Source organism: Amphiura filiformis, chromosome 11 (genome assembly GCF_039555335.1).
Source record: "Amphiura filiformis chromosome 11, Afil_fr2py, whole genome shotgun sequence".
Lineage (NCBI taxonomy): Eukaryota > Metazoa > Echinodermata > Ophiuroidea > Amphilepidida > Amphiuridae > Amphiura > Amphiura filiformis.
Window position 1 is genome coordinate 221,420 of NC_092638.1, and position 16,800 is coordinate 238,219.

Consider the following 16,800-nt stretch of genomic DNA (forward strand, 5'->3'; position numbering starts at 1 on the left):
ACAAATACAATAGATGCAGGTCAACACGTATGACCTCCTATGTGACATGTTATATGTGATGTACAAAAACCTGAATATCATAAAGATCAGTATTCGTTTGTGCATATGAACTGCACATTTACGTTGCTAAATATTACTCATTATATATAATGACAAATATTGGTATTATGACAATACGGTATATACATTGTATATAAAACGACTAATAGATCCTACTATCATGGCGTCAGGTCAATGTTCATCATATCCCGTATGTTTCTTAAAATTTTAATTTTCATTTCGTTTTAATGAAAGAATTAAGGTTTTCCACTGCACGGGGGCCACAAGGGTGATACTAATTTTAATGCTATATTTTCAAAACGAATACGTGTTCCCGGTTGGCTCTATAGCGATTTCACAGAAAAGGTATTTCTAGTGCAATGCAGCGTCGGACTCTAGCTGAGAGCGTAGCCTAAGTCATTACGGACTCCAAGAAGGGCTCTCCATAGGGGAAAGTGGGGTAATCCCGGGCACCTTTCGTTAAGGCTACACAGATACAATATTAAATAAAGTTCATCAGTGAAAATCATATCAATGCAAAGTAGGAGTAATGTTCTAACTAGTAACTAGTTTTTAATAACTCAACATCTATAGTTAATAAGTTATAATAAAAAACAAAATGGTAAAAATGATGGGGTAATGCCGGACACGGGGTAATCCCGGACACATGATTGTTGCTAAGAGGGAAAGTGGAGTAGGATGATAACCCACCTAGAATGTATTAGGTACTTCTGTTACCTCAAGCATACAACTATGGGGGCTGTTGTTGTTGTCTATATTTTCGAAATAACAAGTGTCCGGCATTACCCCATCTGTATAGAGACGCGTGTGTGTCCGGGATTACCCCTCACGGTCCCGATTTAATTTTTCAGTGCTTGTTCTACTAATCCATTTTTAAGATACCAAAATTCATACATCCAGCTAACAATCAAGTATCAAACATAATTTTCATCCATACTTCATCTGTGTCCCTTGTCGCATTAACTGTCACCCAGCTAATAAATCACTTTTCAGATAAAAAGTCAAAAATGACAATTTCTGTTTTTTCGTAATTTTCACAAAGAAAGACGAGACCCAAAGCGCTGGTAGTAGTACACGTGAGGTACACCTTGAGGTAGCTAATACCCTAAGGTAGTATAATAGTGTCACCCTTCTCCGTTTAGCTGCAATCGATGTGTCCGGGATTCCCCACAGTCCGGCATTACCCCACTTTCCCCTACACAAATGAACAAACACAAAGGAGGGTAGTCTCCTCCGTGACCAGCTTGATTTCGATGGAGCGGAACCAAATTGGCTGCGGAGGAGACGGGTTATTTTGCCATGCACATTTTTCAGTGTCAGCCGCCTGGAAAGAGTTCAAGTAACACATGCATGCACCGTAATGTCTACCCAGAATTCATTGCTGCACATTATTTTTGAATTTCAAACTTTGTCCGAATGGTCTGCAAATGGTACAGATTTGTCATTTCTGTCTGTTGGCAAGGGTATGGAAGTGGTTGTGTAAGCCTACCCATAATGCAATGTGAAGTGGTTGTTTACCCATAATGCAATTTGTAAAGTTGCTCCAATCGGGTTGTAACTCGAGGATAGACACTCCGGGAGTATAAAACCGCAAAAGGTCATCTAAGGTCAAAGGTCAGGTCAAATTTAAAGTTCCTCTGATCGGGCTTTAACTCGGGTAAAATAATCCCTACCAAACTGCAAAGGTCATCCGAGGTAAAAGGTCAGGTCAAATTTGAAGCTACTCCAATTGGGCTGTAACTCGGGGAAAATGATCATCCTCAACACTCGGGGAGTCTAAAACCGCAAAGGTCATCCGATGTCAAAGATCAGGTCAAATTTGAAGTTGTTCCAATTGGGCTATAACTTGCGGAAAATAATCCCTGACTCCCGGAGAGTATAAACCCGCAAAGGTCATCCCAGGTCAAAGGTCAAGTCAAAGTCTAATTTTAAGTTGCTCTGATCAACAAAGCTCATCACCAGGGAACAGTTTGGAACATTTAGCAGGAGTCGTGTCAAAGGTCAAGGGTCCACCTCCCCCAACTTAATTTACGGTCTATCAGTAGACTATCACCAGGATGTGGCTCTAGTTTATTATAATAAAAACCCACAGAATTAGAGAAAGTGAATTTACTTACATTTCGCTCACTTTGGCATTAAAATTACAAATTGTCACGCATATCGCAAGCAATTTTCCAAAGTAATTATGGGAGCGGGTCTGAAATTTAGGAGGAAACCCTTTAAAATGTGTCGAAATCTCGGGACATGTCATTATTCTGTTCCCGACCCCTTGTCTCGAAATACTGGCTACGTCATTGTACACGATTGTATGCGTGTTTCTGATGTGTGGTGGTGAATGCATGTGTATGGGGTAGACCTACATTGAGGGGTACGTACGCTAAGGGGTGGCTAGTTACGTGTGGGGGGGACACTCGTCTTTCATTTTGATTAAAATGTGGACATTATGTGGGGTTGTTGTTTTGAATGCATGTGTTGAGGTACGTATAGGGTGTGCTGGGTGTGGGACGAACGTACTGTGTAGGCATATACATAGGCCCTACAATAAATCAACTCCACAAACAAATAACAAACTGAAATCAACACGCTATGAAATAGTTTTACCAGAGAAGAATAATGATATTATTCACTGCTTTTATTTTCCATGAATACATTTACATTTCTGAGAATACCCAGAAGCATAGAAAGAAAGAAAGAAAGAAAGAAAGAAAGAAAGAAAGAAAGAAAGAAAGAAAGAAAGAAAGAAAGAAAGAAAGAAAGAAAGAAAGAAAGAAAGAAATATAGAAAGAAAGAAAGAAAGAAAGAAAGAAAGAAAGAAAGAAAGAAAGAAAGAAAGAAAAGACAAATTCATAGAAAAAGAAAGAAAGAAAGAAAAAGAAAGAAAGAAAGAAAGAAAGAAAGAAGAAAAAGAAAGAAAGAAAGAAAGAAAGAAAGAAAGAAAGAAAGAGAGAAAGAAAGAAAGAAAGAAAGAAAGAAAGAAAGAAAGAAAGAAAGAAAGAAAGAAAGAAAGAAAGAAAGAACAAAAAAAGGAGGAAAATAATAAAGAACGAACGAAATGAAGAAAAGAAAAGAATGAAATGAAGAAATAAATAAATAAATATATAAATAAAATAAATAATTAGTTTTGTTTATATTTACATAATCACGTGTCGAGTCTCTTATGCAGGTATCCTACTTTATGACTATCATTCACAGTGATCGAAGGACATATCAATGACGGGCTACTGTTAACATTGATTAGGGAACAAACCAAAAGTTCGATGACGTCTTATAAACTTTTGTTAGGAGATTGATCCCATCTCTACCTCTCTGAAACGTACGAAACGTTGAAAATTCCAACCAAATAGTTTCTTATAAACGTAATCGGACTTTCTGACCTCACCCCTAACGGAAGGACTTTAGTTAATAGGACGTCTTTGAACTTTTTGTTTGTTTCCAAACTGTATAATTATACACCTTGCAATTATTACCAGATTTTATGTAAACAATGATACATATATAAACAGCTTACTTATTAAATGCTACGGCTACAAACAGTTTCTTTTATGCAAATAATCAAAATACTAACATTTTAATTATCTAGAATGCCTATAAAAGAATAAATGTTCTTAATATACGTACAATAAATTGAACATACAGATAATCAAGCAACTCAAAATATTTCACAATATAAACAATACCGTAAAACCCCGTCTACAAGGATATACCTAAGAAACGCCCTCAATAAAATTGGTTGCTTGTTGTATTTGGAGTTTGAGCAAATATATACTGGCACTGGGTGGCTATGCATTCCATCTAAGTATGTTGTAACACCAATCAATTGTATTGATATAATAACGACTGTTTCGTATATCAGGATCGTATAGCTCAATTGATAGAGCGTCAGACTTTGGAACTGAAGACATGCTGAAGAGAGCATGGTCCGGGCACCGGTTCCGTTTTTTCATTCTCGTTTAATTTTAACTTTTTGACATGTTCTTTTTATCTTTCTTCAAATCTACCTTTCTACTTTTAATTTTAGGTGTGTTTTTTTTTTTTTTTTTTTTTTTTTATAGTTTTTTTAGTAATTTTGTGGTTTTATAGAAACTAGTAAAAGCATTTAGTCTAAATAATAGCGAAACCCACGGTTAGACAGATGTGTTGTAACTACATGTCTGTCCTCGTCTTTGCAATAAAAACCTATGTTGCACCTTTGTGCCATCCCAATTCTTGAGGAATGGTAGGTAGGGTGCGTTTTTGGCTTAAGCACGATTTTGTTTCTACTTGAAATGAAATCAAAATAAATATTGTTCTGTTGCCACAATTGCAGTTTTTCAATAAAAAAAAAAATAGATGAGGAATAATAATTATTCCATATTTGAATCTATTGTCCCATCAACATGATCAAGAATAGAGTGTCTTCAAAAACTTCAATCAATTCATCTGACAAAGGAAACTATTCTGGTCATTCAATTTTGTTTCGCTTGCACCTGTTATATCACAGGCGTTGGTAGAGAAGGCACACTTCTCTTGTCTTCACCGAAGTAGTGATGTAAACACTAACATGATTAATTACCATAGCTAGCAATGGACATACACTATTTTTTGTTCCACTTGAACCCATACTATAGGCTATTCGCTGTCGATGTGACGTAATTAATCGGATTAACTACCATAGCAATTGATGAATACAATTTCGAATATATAGCCCTGCACTTCATCGTTCACGTGGCACCTATGCATTAAACCATAGTTGTCAAAGAAATGCTAATCACTCGCCATGTAAGATTAGTATTTATGAAAAGAGTGGTATTCAATCTATGTTTGGTGACATACGCGGGTGATTAGTGCAATCTGCTTGATGGTAGTTATTGCGATTATTACGTCACTTCGACAGCGAATTGTAGTATAGACGAATCCAACAAGCCAAGTGATGGTCAGAATTTATTCGGCCATTATACGCTGGTGAAGTTGCGTAATTAATCGGATTAATTACCATAGCAATAGGTGAAAACAATTTTGAACATATCGCGCTGCGCTACAAGCAGGTTACACTCATCACCTGTACTGTGTATGTCTGCAATCATATATTGAATACAATACTGGTCTTTTCAAAGATCTTACAGGTGCAGCATGATATGGTTCAATGAAGAGGTACCGCCTGAACGTATCAGTGTATAACGCGGTATATTCAAAAATTGTTTTCACCTATTGCTATGGTAGTTAATCCGATTATTACGTAACTTCGCCAGCGTATTGGAATAAAACAGGAGGATGTGAGTTCATAAGGGCAATGTCGGGGATTATAGGTCACAATCGATGTGGAGAGATGAGAGGTCCGACCAACAGCCATAGCGAATGGTTCATGTTCAACTAATTCCAGCGGACGGTCTGTGGCTAGTAAGGAATCGTCTTTGACCACATGCGCAGATCTGTCTCGTCAGGAAGATATTTAATATCCCGAATTTATAATAGGCCTATGCCTACCAGTTCCATCGTATAACCGATCTGCTAGAGAATATTTGTTACCATGTTTAATAAATTCGTATTTATCGTATAATAAAATGTAGCCAAATGTATATTATGTGTCACACGGTTTTCTGCTGAACCACTAGCAGGCTATGTTACCACATCTATGACAATGACAAAGGTGAATTTTGATGATTTTTACGATCGTCCGGATGAGCAAATCACTGAATGGGTCTTTAGTTCCCTCCTCTCCTTATCCTGCCAATATTATATGAATCAAAGAAAAATAAAGAAAAAAAAAGACAAAGAAAAGAAACAATAAAAGAAAAACAATAGAATAAATTAAACTAAATATGAAAAAAAAATGATCACGAAAGCAGTCTTTAGAAAATGCAAGAAAATATAAATGAAAAGTTTGAACAATATTTTGTTTATAAAAGTTTGTGTGACCGTGATGAGGCTCGAACTCACCATCTTCCGATCTAAAGAACCAAAGTCTTATGCCTTGCCAAGTGAGCTATGCTCGTGAGATGCGAAATAAAGATAAAATAATACATTGTATACCTGCTTGTGTCGGTAAATGATTTGCTCAAATTCCATAATGATATAATATTGTGGAGGGCGCTAGCGTGAAATATGCTATCATCACAGTCGCTTCTATTCCTTATAGACGGGTTTCTACGGTATAACTCTTACATTTACAATGTTTACTGCGTAATATAATGAAATATAATGAACACTCTCAGAATTATTATACCTGCTGCCAAGGGCGGATCCAGGGGAGCAGGGGCTTGCCCCCTAAAAAGGGGGCACCTCTCGGGATCCTTTACCTCTCCCCACACCGAATGACCAATAGAGTCGCATTTGCATAGCAATTTGGCTCGGGAAACGAACGGCAAAAATTTTCAAGAGAGGATTCTCCCCTTCAAACACCTGGATTGCCATGCCTGTTGCAAAAGATCGTTAACTCCGGGCATTAACTGGATGCACAATTGCAATACTTTAGTCTAGATTGCCATTCGATTGCATTTTAAAACGACATTCTACATTCATAAAATTACAGGACAAGGCCAGCGTCCCTCTACCCCTTGATTTTAACAAAGCAAAATAAAACAAATACGCTCATTATTATAGTAGACTTTTTTACTTTCTTCAATAGCTTCGATGACACATAAATATAACACAAATAAGACATAATAATCATGATAATATACATACATAATATGACACAATTAAGAGATAATAATATACATACACACATAATATGACATAACTAACAGATAATAATATATGAGTGTCTGATTGGCAAGCAAATTAAAACAGAACGAACACCCCCCCCCCAGCAAATATTTCCATGGCAAGGATAACCCTGTATTTCACATAATCAATGAAATGCCCATATAGGCCCTATACAAATGATATGAAATGTAAATAGGCCTATATCGTTTTTTGATACAAAAAAAAATTGTAAACGATCAAAATAATTGATGAAATACATAAAAATTGTCATTATTTCAAGGTGATAACAAGGAAGGTTTTTTGCGCCGCTTAGAATTTTACCCCCACCCCCCCGGCTCATACTAATATTTATTGCACAACCCCTTAAGCATGTATTTCACATAGACACTCACATTGAGATAATTTACCCCATTTTCCTGGAATCAGGATGTGTGCAAAATAAGGCAGGTCTGCAATGATGATGATGAGTGTACATAAGACATTATGCAAATCATCACAGTGATCATGTATACATGCTGATTGTTGGACATAAATGAGAATTAAGCACGTTATATGAGGTAATCAGGCCATTTATTGTTGCTCATACACCAATACAGACTTCTCGTTCGCTACATAAATTTTTCCATTTGACATGGCAATACCTTCAGGTGCATACATCCCTTTTATTATGCACATTTGGAATCGCCCATCCCTAGTGTATTGGTGTATGTGACCAGTATTCCATATGTACTGATTCTTCTCATCTACCTCCATCACTACAATATAAAGTAACCCTTTGCCATATACGGCACACCTGGGTAGACCTGCTTCGTTATCAACAATAAATGACTTGATACGACATAACTCAACACCGCTATCACTGTATCTTATCACTTGCCTTGTGTCCCAATCAGACACCCATATATTATTATCTGGGTCTGATGATAGATGGTATGGTTTGATATGGACAGACAGCTTCTTTATAGGTTGCTGTCTGTCCATATCATGTACTGTAATTACCTTCCTGTAGATATCACCTCCGTACACCACACCAGATGGAGATATCGCAACACCCCATGTTTGATACTTAGTACTATTATTGCACTCTGCTGTAACAGTGGAGAGACTTTTTAAATAATCTCCACTGACAGAAAAGATTTTTACTAGGTTTGATTGGTCGGAGATAACAACATCTCCACCTGGTGTGACTGCGACACGTGATGGGAATAGGAGTTTGCCTTTTGGATTGGTTGGATGGGATTGGAATGTAAACTTATATGTGCCATTACTGTTAAACATGTATGCCCTGTTGATTGAGGTTCCATAATCAGTTACAACCATATCACCATTCTTACACACAGCAATACTATTTGCCTTTCTGAATTCTCCGTCCTTGTCCCCTTCTTGTCCAAACGTCTGCATCAGTTTCCATTCTTTTGAATGTTGAGATCCTATTAGTGATACATAGAAATAAAACACAGTCATGGGATTAGTCATTATTGTATGGTATGGGTCATAGCAATGATGGACATTAGTTGAATATTGATTATTTTAATTTACTTATTTTATTTGTTTACTTACTTTTTGTTTTTATTTATTTAGGGCCTATTTATTTTGTTTATTTCATTCAAAAGATTTATTTTATAAATTTTATTTATATTATTTATTTTGTGATGCTACAGATATACAGAAACCCTACATGTGCCTAATAATGAGAATTGAGTTTAAGATTAATTTTTTTTTTATTTTTTCTATTGTATTATATTTTTTGACACATACACAGAAAAGCATCAAATGAATATTATATTAATCATGTCATTCATTTTTTTGTTTGTTGTTGTTATTGTTTGTTTTTTGTTTGTTTTTGTTTGTTTTTTTGTTTTTTTTTTTTGTTTTTTTTGTTTTTTTTTTTGGGGGGGTTGTTTGTTTTTTGTTACTGATCTTGATTGCGTCTCTCTGTGTGGGAGTAACAAACCCCGCTATTTATTATTATAAACACAAAGTCTCCTTAGGCCTATTATTTTTTAGATACAGCTTGTTAACATTTTTGAATATTAGTTAATACAATAATGAGCTAATAAACCGAGATATTTTAACTGCAATGACGCAACCTCGCTAGTTGTTAGTTGTTGAAATATCCAAATATAAACATTAGCAAACTTGAGGGCGCTAGACCACTTTTTAAATAGAGAGCAGTCCTGCTAGAGCGTGTGCCAACACGCTGTTCTTGGATGCATCATTTTCATCCCGTGATCTTCGTGATAATCAGTAAGCATGGTAAGCAGACAAGGTAATGGATTTGTATGTGATATTGAAACATGATATATTTAACAAAATTATAATAATGCAGTTATAATAGTAAACATCAATAAGGCCGTATAAAATTAATGTTTTGGTTCTCGTCCCTCCCTCGTCAATTTCTGGGATTTGTCAGATTTTTTTTTTTTTTTAAATAGATTTTTCAATTATTTTAGACTTTGGAATGATTCATGAATTTTTCATACATATAAATAAGTTTATTAGAGAACAAGGATCACTTCCAAGTCTTTTTGTGGTACTCTAGGGGTTTATCCCTCAGAATCTCACATTTGAAAAAAAAAAAAAGCACCTCATCGTTTCCTCGAGTTCTGTTTGAAAAGACCGAAAACTACTGACAATGCTGATTTTACATTGAAAAAAAAAAAAAAAAACACCTCCCTCCCTCATCAATTCATGAAAATCCTCTGGACGAGAACCAAAATATTAATTTTATACGGCCTAATGTTCACTGTTTAGGACAACGTTTTAGGAAAAAAAGAATTAGGCCTATCTATACTTTGTGGTGCATGGCAACAGGAACGTAGAATCTAAATTGTAATAATATAATATAATATAATATAATATAATATAATATAATATAATATAATATAATATAATATAATACGGTATAATATAATATAATATAATATAATATAATATAATATAATAATATAAAATACACATCAGCAAAAATTGTGGACAAAATCCAGACATAGGCCTACTATTTGAATATCAACATGTTCCATTTCGAATCATTTCATATTTTATGCCTAGGCTTACTCTAAATGCATGCTGAGAGGAGCTATGCGCTACGTATTACGCCATTGTTGAAGCAAAATGAATTTCATTAAAACTACAGCGGGTATGATGATACAATACCAAAAGAACATACAAAATAAAATACGTCACAAGAATTAAGATTCTGGTTCTACTGTTCTATCTCAATGGCAGTGGAATAAATAGTTTAAATGCGGTAGGCCTACGCTAAATCACCAAAATGTATCTTACCCTACATTGCATGACATATTAATTTTTTTAATGAACTTTTAAGTTCTCTTCAAATCATTATAAACTATCAGAGGACAAACTCCATAGACGCAGTCAACTTTATAATAGACCACTCATGCATTGTATTTTTAGTATAGGGAAATTGTACATAGCATGTTTTTGTCAACTCGTAGAGAGCTCCACAAGCAAAAAAAAAAAAAAACCTGGATTTCCAAAATCTGTAATGCCTTTTCTCAACAACCATACAACATTTTATAGAAAAACTGAACTTTTTACCACCGTACCTAGCCATTTTTCTGTTTATATATACCACACTTTACTTGATCGAATGCTCTGTTTACTACAAGGTCACACACTAATGACCATAGACTTTTCATCGATCCTATTCCGAGGTTGCACAAACCCTAGATGTGTGGATTCTTTTGTTAATCAGCTATACGATGTTCATTCATAAAAAAAACCTGGTTCTACTATTTCAGTCGACCATCTCCTATTTTCGAGCTTAATTTTGGTATCATTAACAAAATTTCACCCACCGTACCCATCCAATATTCATAAATTTTGACTGATCTGCAAGTTGATCGAAACATCGAGCCAAAATCAGTTAACAATACAATGCTTTACAATAGCCACTTGACCAGTCAAGTGAATCGATCAGTGAGTGTCTGCGTGATACATACACAGGGTTTATTCTTATTGGCTGAATGCTCTATTGAGCCATGACATCATACCTAATTATCAAATGTCCTCATTGCAATAGAGATAGTTTGTAATGTGGTTAGGTCATTAATGAAAGAAAATTTCAGAGTGATTAACAATAATCACCACCAAATAAGATGATGAGGGGTGGTGCAATAATTATGTGTACCCCCGGGGTTGTGAATTCTCAAAATGGTCTGCCAAAAATCGCTTGCGCCCCCCTTTGGCCTGCCAAAAAATCTTTGCCCCCCTTACACATGCAAGATTTTGGGGAACCCGAATTTAAAACCTTAAATTGTCTTATCATATAATGCGAGCGCAGCGAGCAGGAAATTTTGCATATTTGAACGTGTTCCTAACGTTTTCCTACGCCTTTTTAGGGCGTAATATAAAATGGTACCCAAAATATCTGTGCCAAAATTGCTTGCCCCCCCCTTTCGACCTGCCAAAAAAGCCATCCCCCTTTATGGCCCGCCAAAAAATCTTTGCCCCCCTATAATTCACCACCCGGGGTACACATAATTATTGCACCACCCCTGATTTGATTGTTCCATGTGCAATTATCTCTATCGTTGCTTAAATGTTGGAATTAGGGACCGGTCGTTATTTACGGCAGGGGGGAATGGGCGTTTTGGAAAAAATATCGACAAAAAAATTTAGTGTTACCCCTCGTGTCCGCTCAAAATTTTCGGATTCCCCCCTTGTTTTCCAGAATATCTCCATTTAAAAGTCGTTAATAACGATCTCTCCCTTAGATTGGTTTGAGGGCTTGGACAAATGGAAACCTTATGTAGTCCGTCAAGTGTACCCTTGTCAGCCCAGAAAACCGCGTATCCTAAGCAGAGCATAAAATGATGAAGCAAAATTTGTTCATGTACTCTGTTGAACGTGCTGGCGAAGAGGGTACTAAATTTACTTGATGGACTACCCTGATGTATATAGTTGAGCCATTTCCACATGACTACAGAGAATTATCAGGAGTTTTCCTACTTTGCAATAACCTCAACTAGGCCTACACGCTATTCAACTCGTGTATACACTAGTGAGCATAGTGAAATGAAATCCTGATATGTAGTCCGTCCTAGCCTGTCCAAGCACCCGCCCAAGACGAGGAAGCAAGGCCGCCCCGTTTCGGTACTTTCGGTTTCTACCTATATACTTCTTGACGGACTATCCTGATATGCAGTGCCGGCACGAGGGGGGCATGGGGGAAATGAATTTCAAGGGGGGATCAGGACGTTGTGTAGTAGGCCTACCGGTAATGTAAAGAACTATAATAGGCCTACCTGCAAGTGCACTTTGCGTCACTTTGCGTATTGGGTAACTGGCGTTTGCAATAACAAAAATCCGAATAATTTTGCATGTAACGTGAAAGTGAAAACGTTGATTAGGTTATTCTGTCGGTCGGACATCCGGGCTATCTCTAGTCTCGGGCCCAAGCTGCATGTGGCTCACGGTTTGTTGTGAACAACAGAAACCGGCTGTGAAGGAGGCTACATAGCGATGTTGCTGGAGTGGCATTCAATTTCGGAAACAACGACACTCGACCATGGAATTTAATTTTAAGTTTGTCAGTATATAAACGGTAAATCAAGTAAGTTTCTTTCACTCTGAAGACTTAGAAACGGTTGTTTGATTCCACTGACTATTTGCGATCGAAATTTACATTACACCAATGACAGAAATCATCAACAAAAATCGAATCAGGGACTTGTTTTCACTCGAACATCATCAACCGGAAGTGACGTGACACGGACCGACAGAATAGGCCCTACATTTGTATTGTAAGACTCATTGTAATAGGCATACATGTATTGTATACTTTGTGTTGGGATGGCAGCGGCATAGCTAGGGGTGATCAACTTTCCCACCCTAGGAAAATGGGAGGGGTATTTGCAGAGATAATGGAAAAAAGATAGCTGAGGAACGGGGGAAAAGAAAGAAGAGAAAAGAAAGACTAAAAGGAAAGGGGGAAATGGTCAAACGGAAAGAAAGCCAAGAAAGAGAAAGGAAAGTTGGACGAATACAAAAGAAAGGGAACTGAATAATAAAAGGGAAGTCTAAAGAGGGGCGGGGAAGAAAAGGGGAAAGAGGAACGAAATTGCAAAAAACGGAAAGTAGATAAAAACATGCAGATATATGGGAAGCAATTCAAGTGCAAGTAATGGAAGGGCGAAGGATTGAAAGAAAAGGGAGGAAATTGTAAAAAGTGAACAACAGGAAAAGAAAAGATCAGGCAAGGAATAGAAAGAAGAAAGGGAAAAGAAAGCGATAATGGGGAAACGATAAGGCTAAACAGAGAAAGGGGTGGGAAAGGCAAACACGAATAAAATCACGTGAATAAAATTATAAGGGGATACCTGTGAGCGGTAGGTCAGAGAAACGGGTAGGAAAAGCAGGACGGGAAGGGGAGCAGAAGACCGAAGACAAATATTAACTAAAAAATTAAGAGAACCCCCTGGACTGGTGTAAAAGGGTGAAGGGAAGGAAAATGGTGAAGGAAAGAAGAAAAAAGAAAGAGAGAAAATGAAACAAATGGGCAAAAGGGAAAGAAAGCCAAGAAAGAGAAAGGTAACGAGGACGAATACAAAAAAATGTCAAAAGAATAAAAACAAACGGGAAGCCTAAAGAAAGATGGGGAAGCCTTAAAGCCATAATAATTTGCTCCATAGCGACGCCCTCAATTTTTGTTGAATTTCTACGTTTTGTATGATTGTAATGCCCAGTGGTGTACTAAAATACCATGTGAAAGACTAAACCTGAAGTATACTTTAAATTGCAGTAAAACTTAAGATTATATTAAAACTTGAGATCTCCGGTTTTATTCAGAGTTCACCGATCGAGTGGTAGATACGCACATCGCGTGCGTGTCTATTATTGATTCATTGAATCACTGACGTATAGACAGTGTGCATAGGCCCTATCGCTATTCGTCTTACGTCTTGACTTATAAACTGTGTGCATATCGCTATTCGTCTTACGTCTTGTTTGTTTGTCCTAGCTGTGTGATGCTACATCAATATTCATGATAAGTACTATACGATCGGCAAGCTAATACAGACGCATTGTAGGCGCTGGAATGAAACAACAATTTTCTTCGTTTGACCTCAATTGCTCGAAATTAAAAGGGGGCAATGTGACCATTGAAAACTGACATTCAAATAGGAGTCTATTCTTTATGCAAATCGCACATTATGGCTTTAAGGTAGACCGCTGGCCCCTACCAGAACCCACGAATCCACCCACTCTAGTTGTTTCTCCCCTTGGGGAAAAAATTTCTAGCCTTGTGAAATCGACATTGATGTGCTACAGCCATCCTGCCGCGGATCCAGGCATGGGCACACCGGGCCCGTGCCCCCCCCCCCTTTCGAGGGTCCTAATATTTTTTTTTACAATTTTGTTGGAAAAAATAAAACCCCTTTGTTTTACTTTTCATTTTTACATCAACGACCTCCCATGCCAGTGGCGGATGCATTCAGGGGCACACCCGGACGGTACCCCTTTCATGGTCCATGAATTGGCTTTAATTCGGCCTTTTAATTTTTTTCCAAATATTATGAGGGGGCGCATCCTCCCTCAGACACCCTCCCTCCGCGTATGGATAAAAAAGGTCAATAGGCTTCTTTTTTTGGACCAGGCGCGGATCCAGATGGAACGGCACACTGGCCCGTGCCCATGCCAGCCCTCTTCACGCTAAAAGAAATGAAGAAAGGAGAGAAGAGAAAGGGCGAAAATGAGAAAAAGAAGAGGAAATGGAGAAGACCGGGTGAGAAGAATTGGGGAAAATATTTGCACGTAATTGAGTGGGCCCAAGCCTATACTTGTCTGTGATTATTTTAGGCATTGGTTGAAGGCGAGTCCTCTGCCCAAAAGCCTGTGAAATTACTGCGGGCCCGCCGATACGCAGGGCCCGTCACATTTTATCACCAGTATTACGACGGACTCAATGTTGACTTCAACACCAATCCGTGCATGCTAGGCCTAATAAAGTGTCAGTCGGGACCAGTCCCGGGACAAGTGTAATATTTAAAATTTTGCAACTTGAGTTCGGGGCCTCGGGGTTTTAAGCAATGATAAAAGTGTAAAAATGATGCACCAAATGACTTAAATGGGACCTTCATTTTCCAACTTCTGAGGGGAGATAAACAGGTGACTGTTTTCACTTCTGTTTTGGACATCCGTACACAAAACTTTATGTTTTAACATGTTTAAGCAATATAATTAGGCCTACAGTAATAGTGAATAATGGTCTAGGAGTGGCTTCAATTGTGCCTTCATTTTCACACATTTTCTAACTTATCGGGGGGACATCTCTCCTCAAACACCCCTGTGCGTAAACTGCGTATGCATAAAGAAGTTGCCATTTTCACTTCTGCTTTGAACACCAGGCCCTTTATGTTTCAAGCAATAATTGACACAATAGTGAAAATTTTCCACCAAATGGTTTCAATTGGGCCTTTATTTTGCAAAAATTTTCCAACTTCTCAGGAGGGAACATCCCACCTCTGCGTATGCATAAAGAGGTTGCCATTTTCACTTCTGCTTTTGACACCAGACCCTTTATGTTTAAAGCAAACATTAATAGTGAAAAATTGTCGACGAATGACTTCAATTGGGCCGTCATTTCAAAAAATTTCGGCTTTTCAAATTAAAACTTTACACAATAATAGTGCCAAAATGGTCCACCAAATGGCTTCAATTAGGTCTTCATTTTGCAAATGTCTCTCAGACAACCCCTGCGTATGCATAAAGAAGTTAACCTTTTCGCTTCTGTTATGTTTAAAGCAACAATTTACACAATAATAGTGAAAGCTTGTCGACAAATGACTTCAATTCGACCGTCATTTCGCAAATTTTCGGCATTTTCAAATTATACACAATTATAGTGCCAAAATGGTCCACCAAATAGCTTCAATTAGGTCTTCATTTTGAAAATGTTTCTCACTTCTCAGGGGGGCACATCCCCCCTCAGACACCCCGACGTACGCCGCTGCCGCGCCGATGATTCTAAGTTTGTGCCCCCCCCCCTTTTCAAAAATCCTGGATCCGCCGCTGCCGCCATCACCATAGAATTATCATTTTCAATGTTCACACTTACCGATGCCGCTTTCATTTGATGCTCCTGCACAATCACTACCCACTGTGCCACTGTCGGCTGCTGTGTTTTTATTTCCACCTCTGGCTTCCTGTAATTTAAGAAACATGTATGATTAGCCGTATTAAAAGAAAACCTCTAGGACAACTTTAGAACCTTTATTTCTTAGAGTGTATTACTAGTATATAAATACACAGAGACATTTTTACATAACGTTATGTAAGCATAGAACCTCATGTTAAGACCCCTTATTTTTCCATTTGATCTGTCACCCAAAGACACTTACAAGTTCAATTTGAACAGCAACTTTCATTTATCACTGATTTTGTTACTTATTTTGAAAAAAACAATGAAATTTGAAGCCATTTAGAACTAGAAATTTGATTTTCGAGGTTTTTGCGACGCTGTTTCGGCTCTCACCCAAAGATTCCATTTTAAAAAAAGGTCATGTTCTCACCCATGACCCCATATTTTTTACATTTTGCTCTCACCGAATGCCAAAAATCATACTCTCCCCCAATGACCCCATATTTTTTACATTTTGCTCTCACCGAATGTCCCTTAGTGCGAAAGTACACCTATATACATTTCATATTGAAGTGCCCCCCCCCCCGGGGGGAAATTCTCTTCATCTTCATCGTTCCTTCCTCCATTCTTTCCTTCCCCTCTGCCATAAAGCCTCCGAGGAGTTAGGGTTAATGGCCTCATCAGTACTTAAAGTATAAGGGTCATTTGGCTTCGTATAGAGCTGTGTCGAGCTCTATAAATACGGTAGTCTCAGTTGAATGAATAGATACCCAGCTAACACACTACGTTTTCACGACGTTGGACTTAGGTTGTCAATAACGTTGTAAACACGTAAATCTGTGAACTCGTATTCGTGTTCTTTTTTGGACGTTGATTATTATAACGTTGTAATGACGTTGTTTCGACGTTGATGCAATGTTTGACCAGACCCGGTGACAACGTGTGAATAA

General features: G+C 37.6%; 1 protein-coding gene across 2 annotated transcripts in view; it reads right to left on the reverse strand.

Annotated features, from left to right (window-relative positions):
• Positions 1-6,195: 6,195 nt before the first annotated feature.
• Positions 6,196-16,800, reverse strand: part of LOC140164189 (uncharacterized) — a 36,111-nt gene continuing 25,506 nt past the window's right edge. For both annotated transcript variants that reach the window (XM_072187433.1, XM_072187432.1), the window contains exons 18-19: positions 15,827-15,914; positions 6,196-8,174 (exon numbers count right to left, since the gene is read on the reverse strand). In XM_072187433.1, the coding sequence (XP_072043534.1) occupies positions 7,315-8,174; positions 15,827-15,914 (948 nt within the window). In that variant the 3' untranslated portion in view covers positions 6,196-7,314. The remainder of the gene's footprint in view (positions 8,175-15,826; positions 15,915-16,800) is intronic.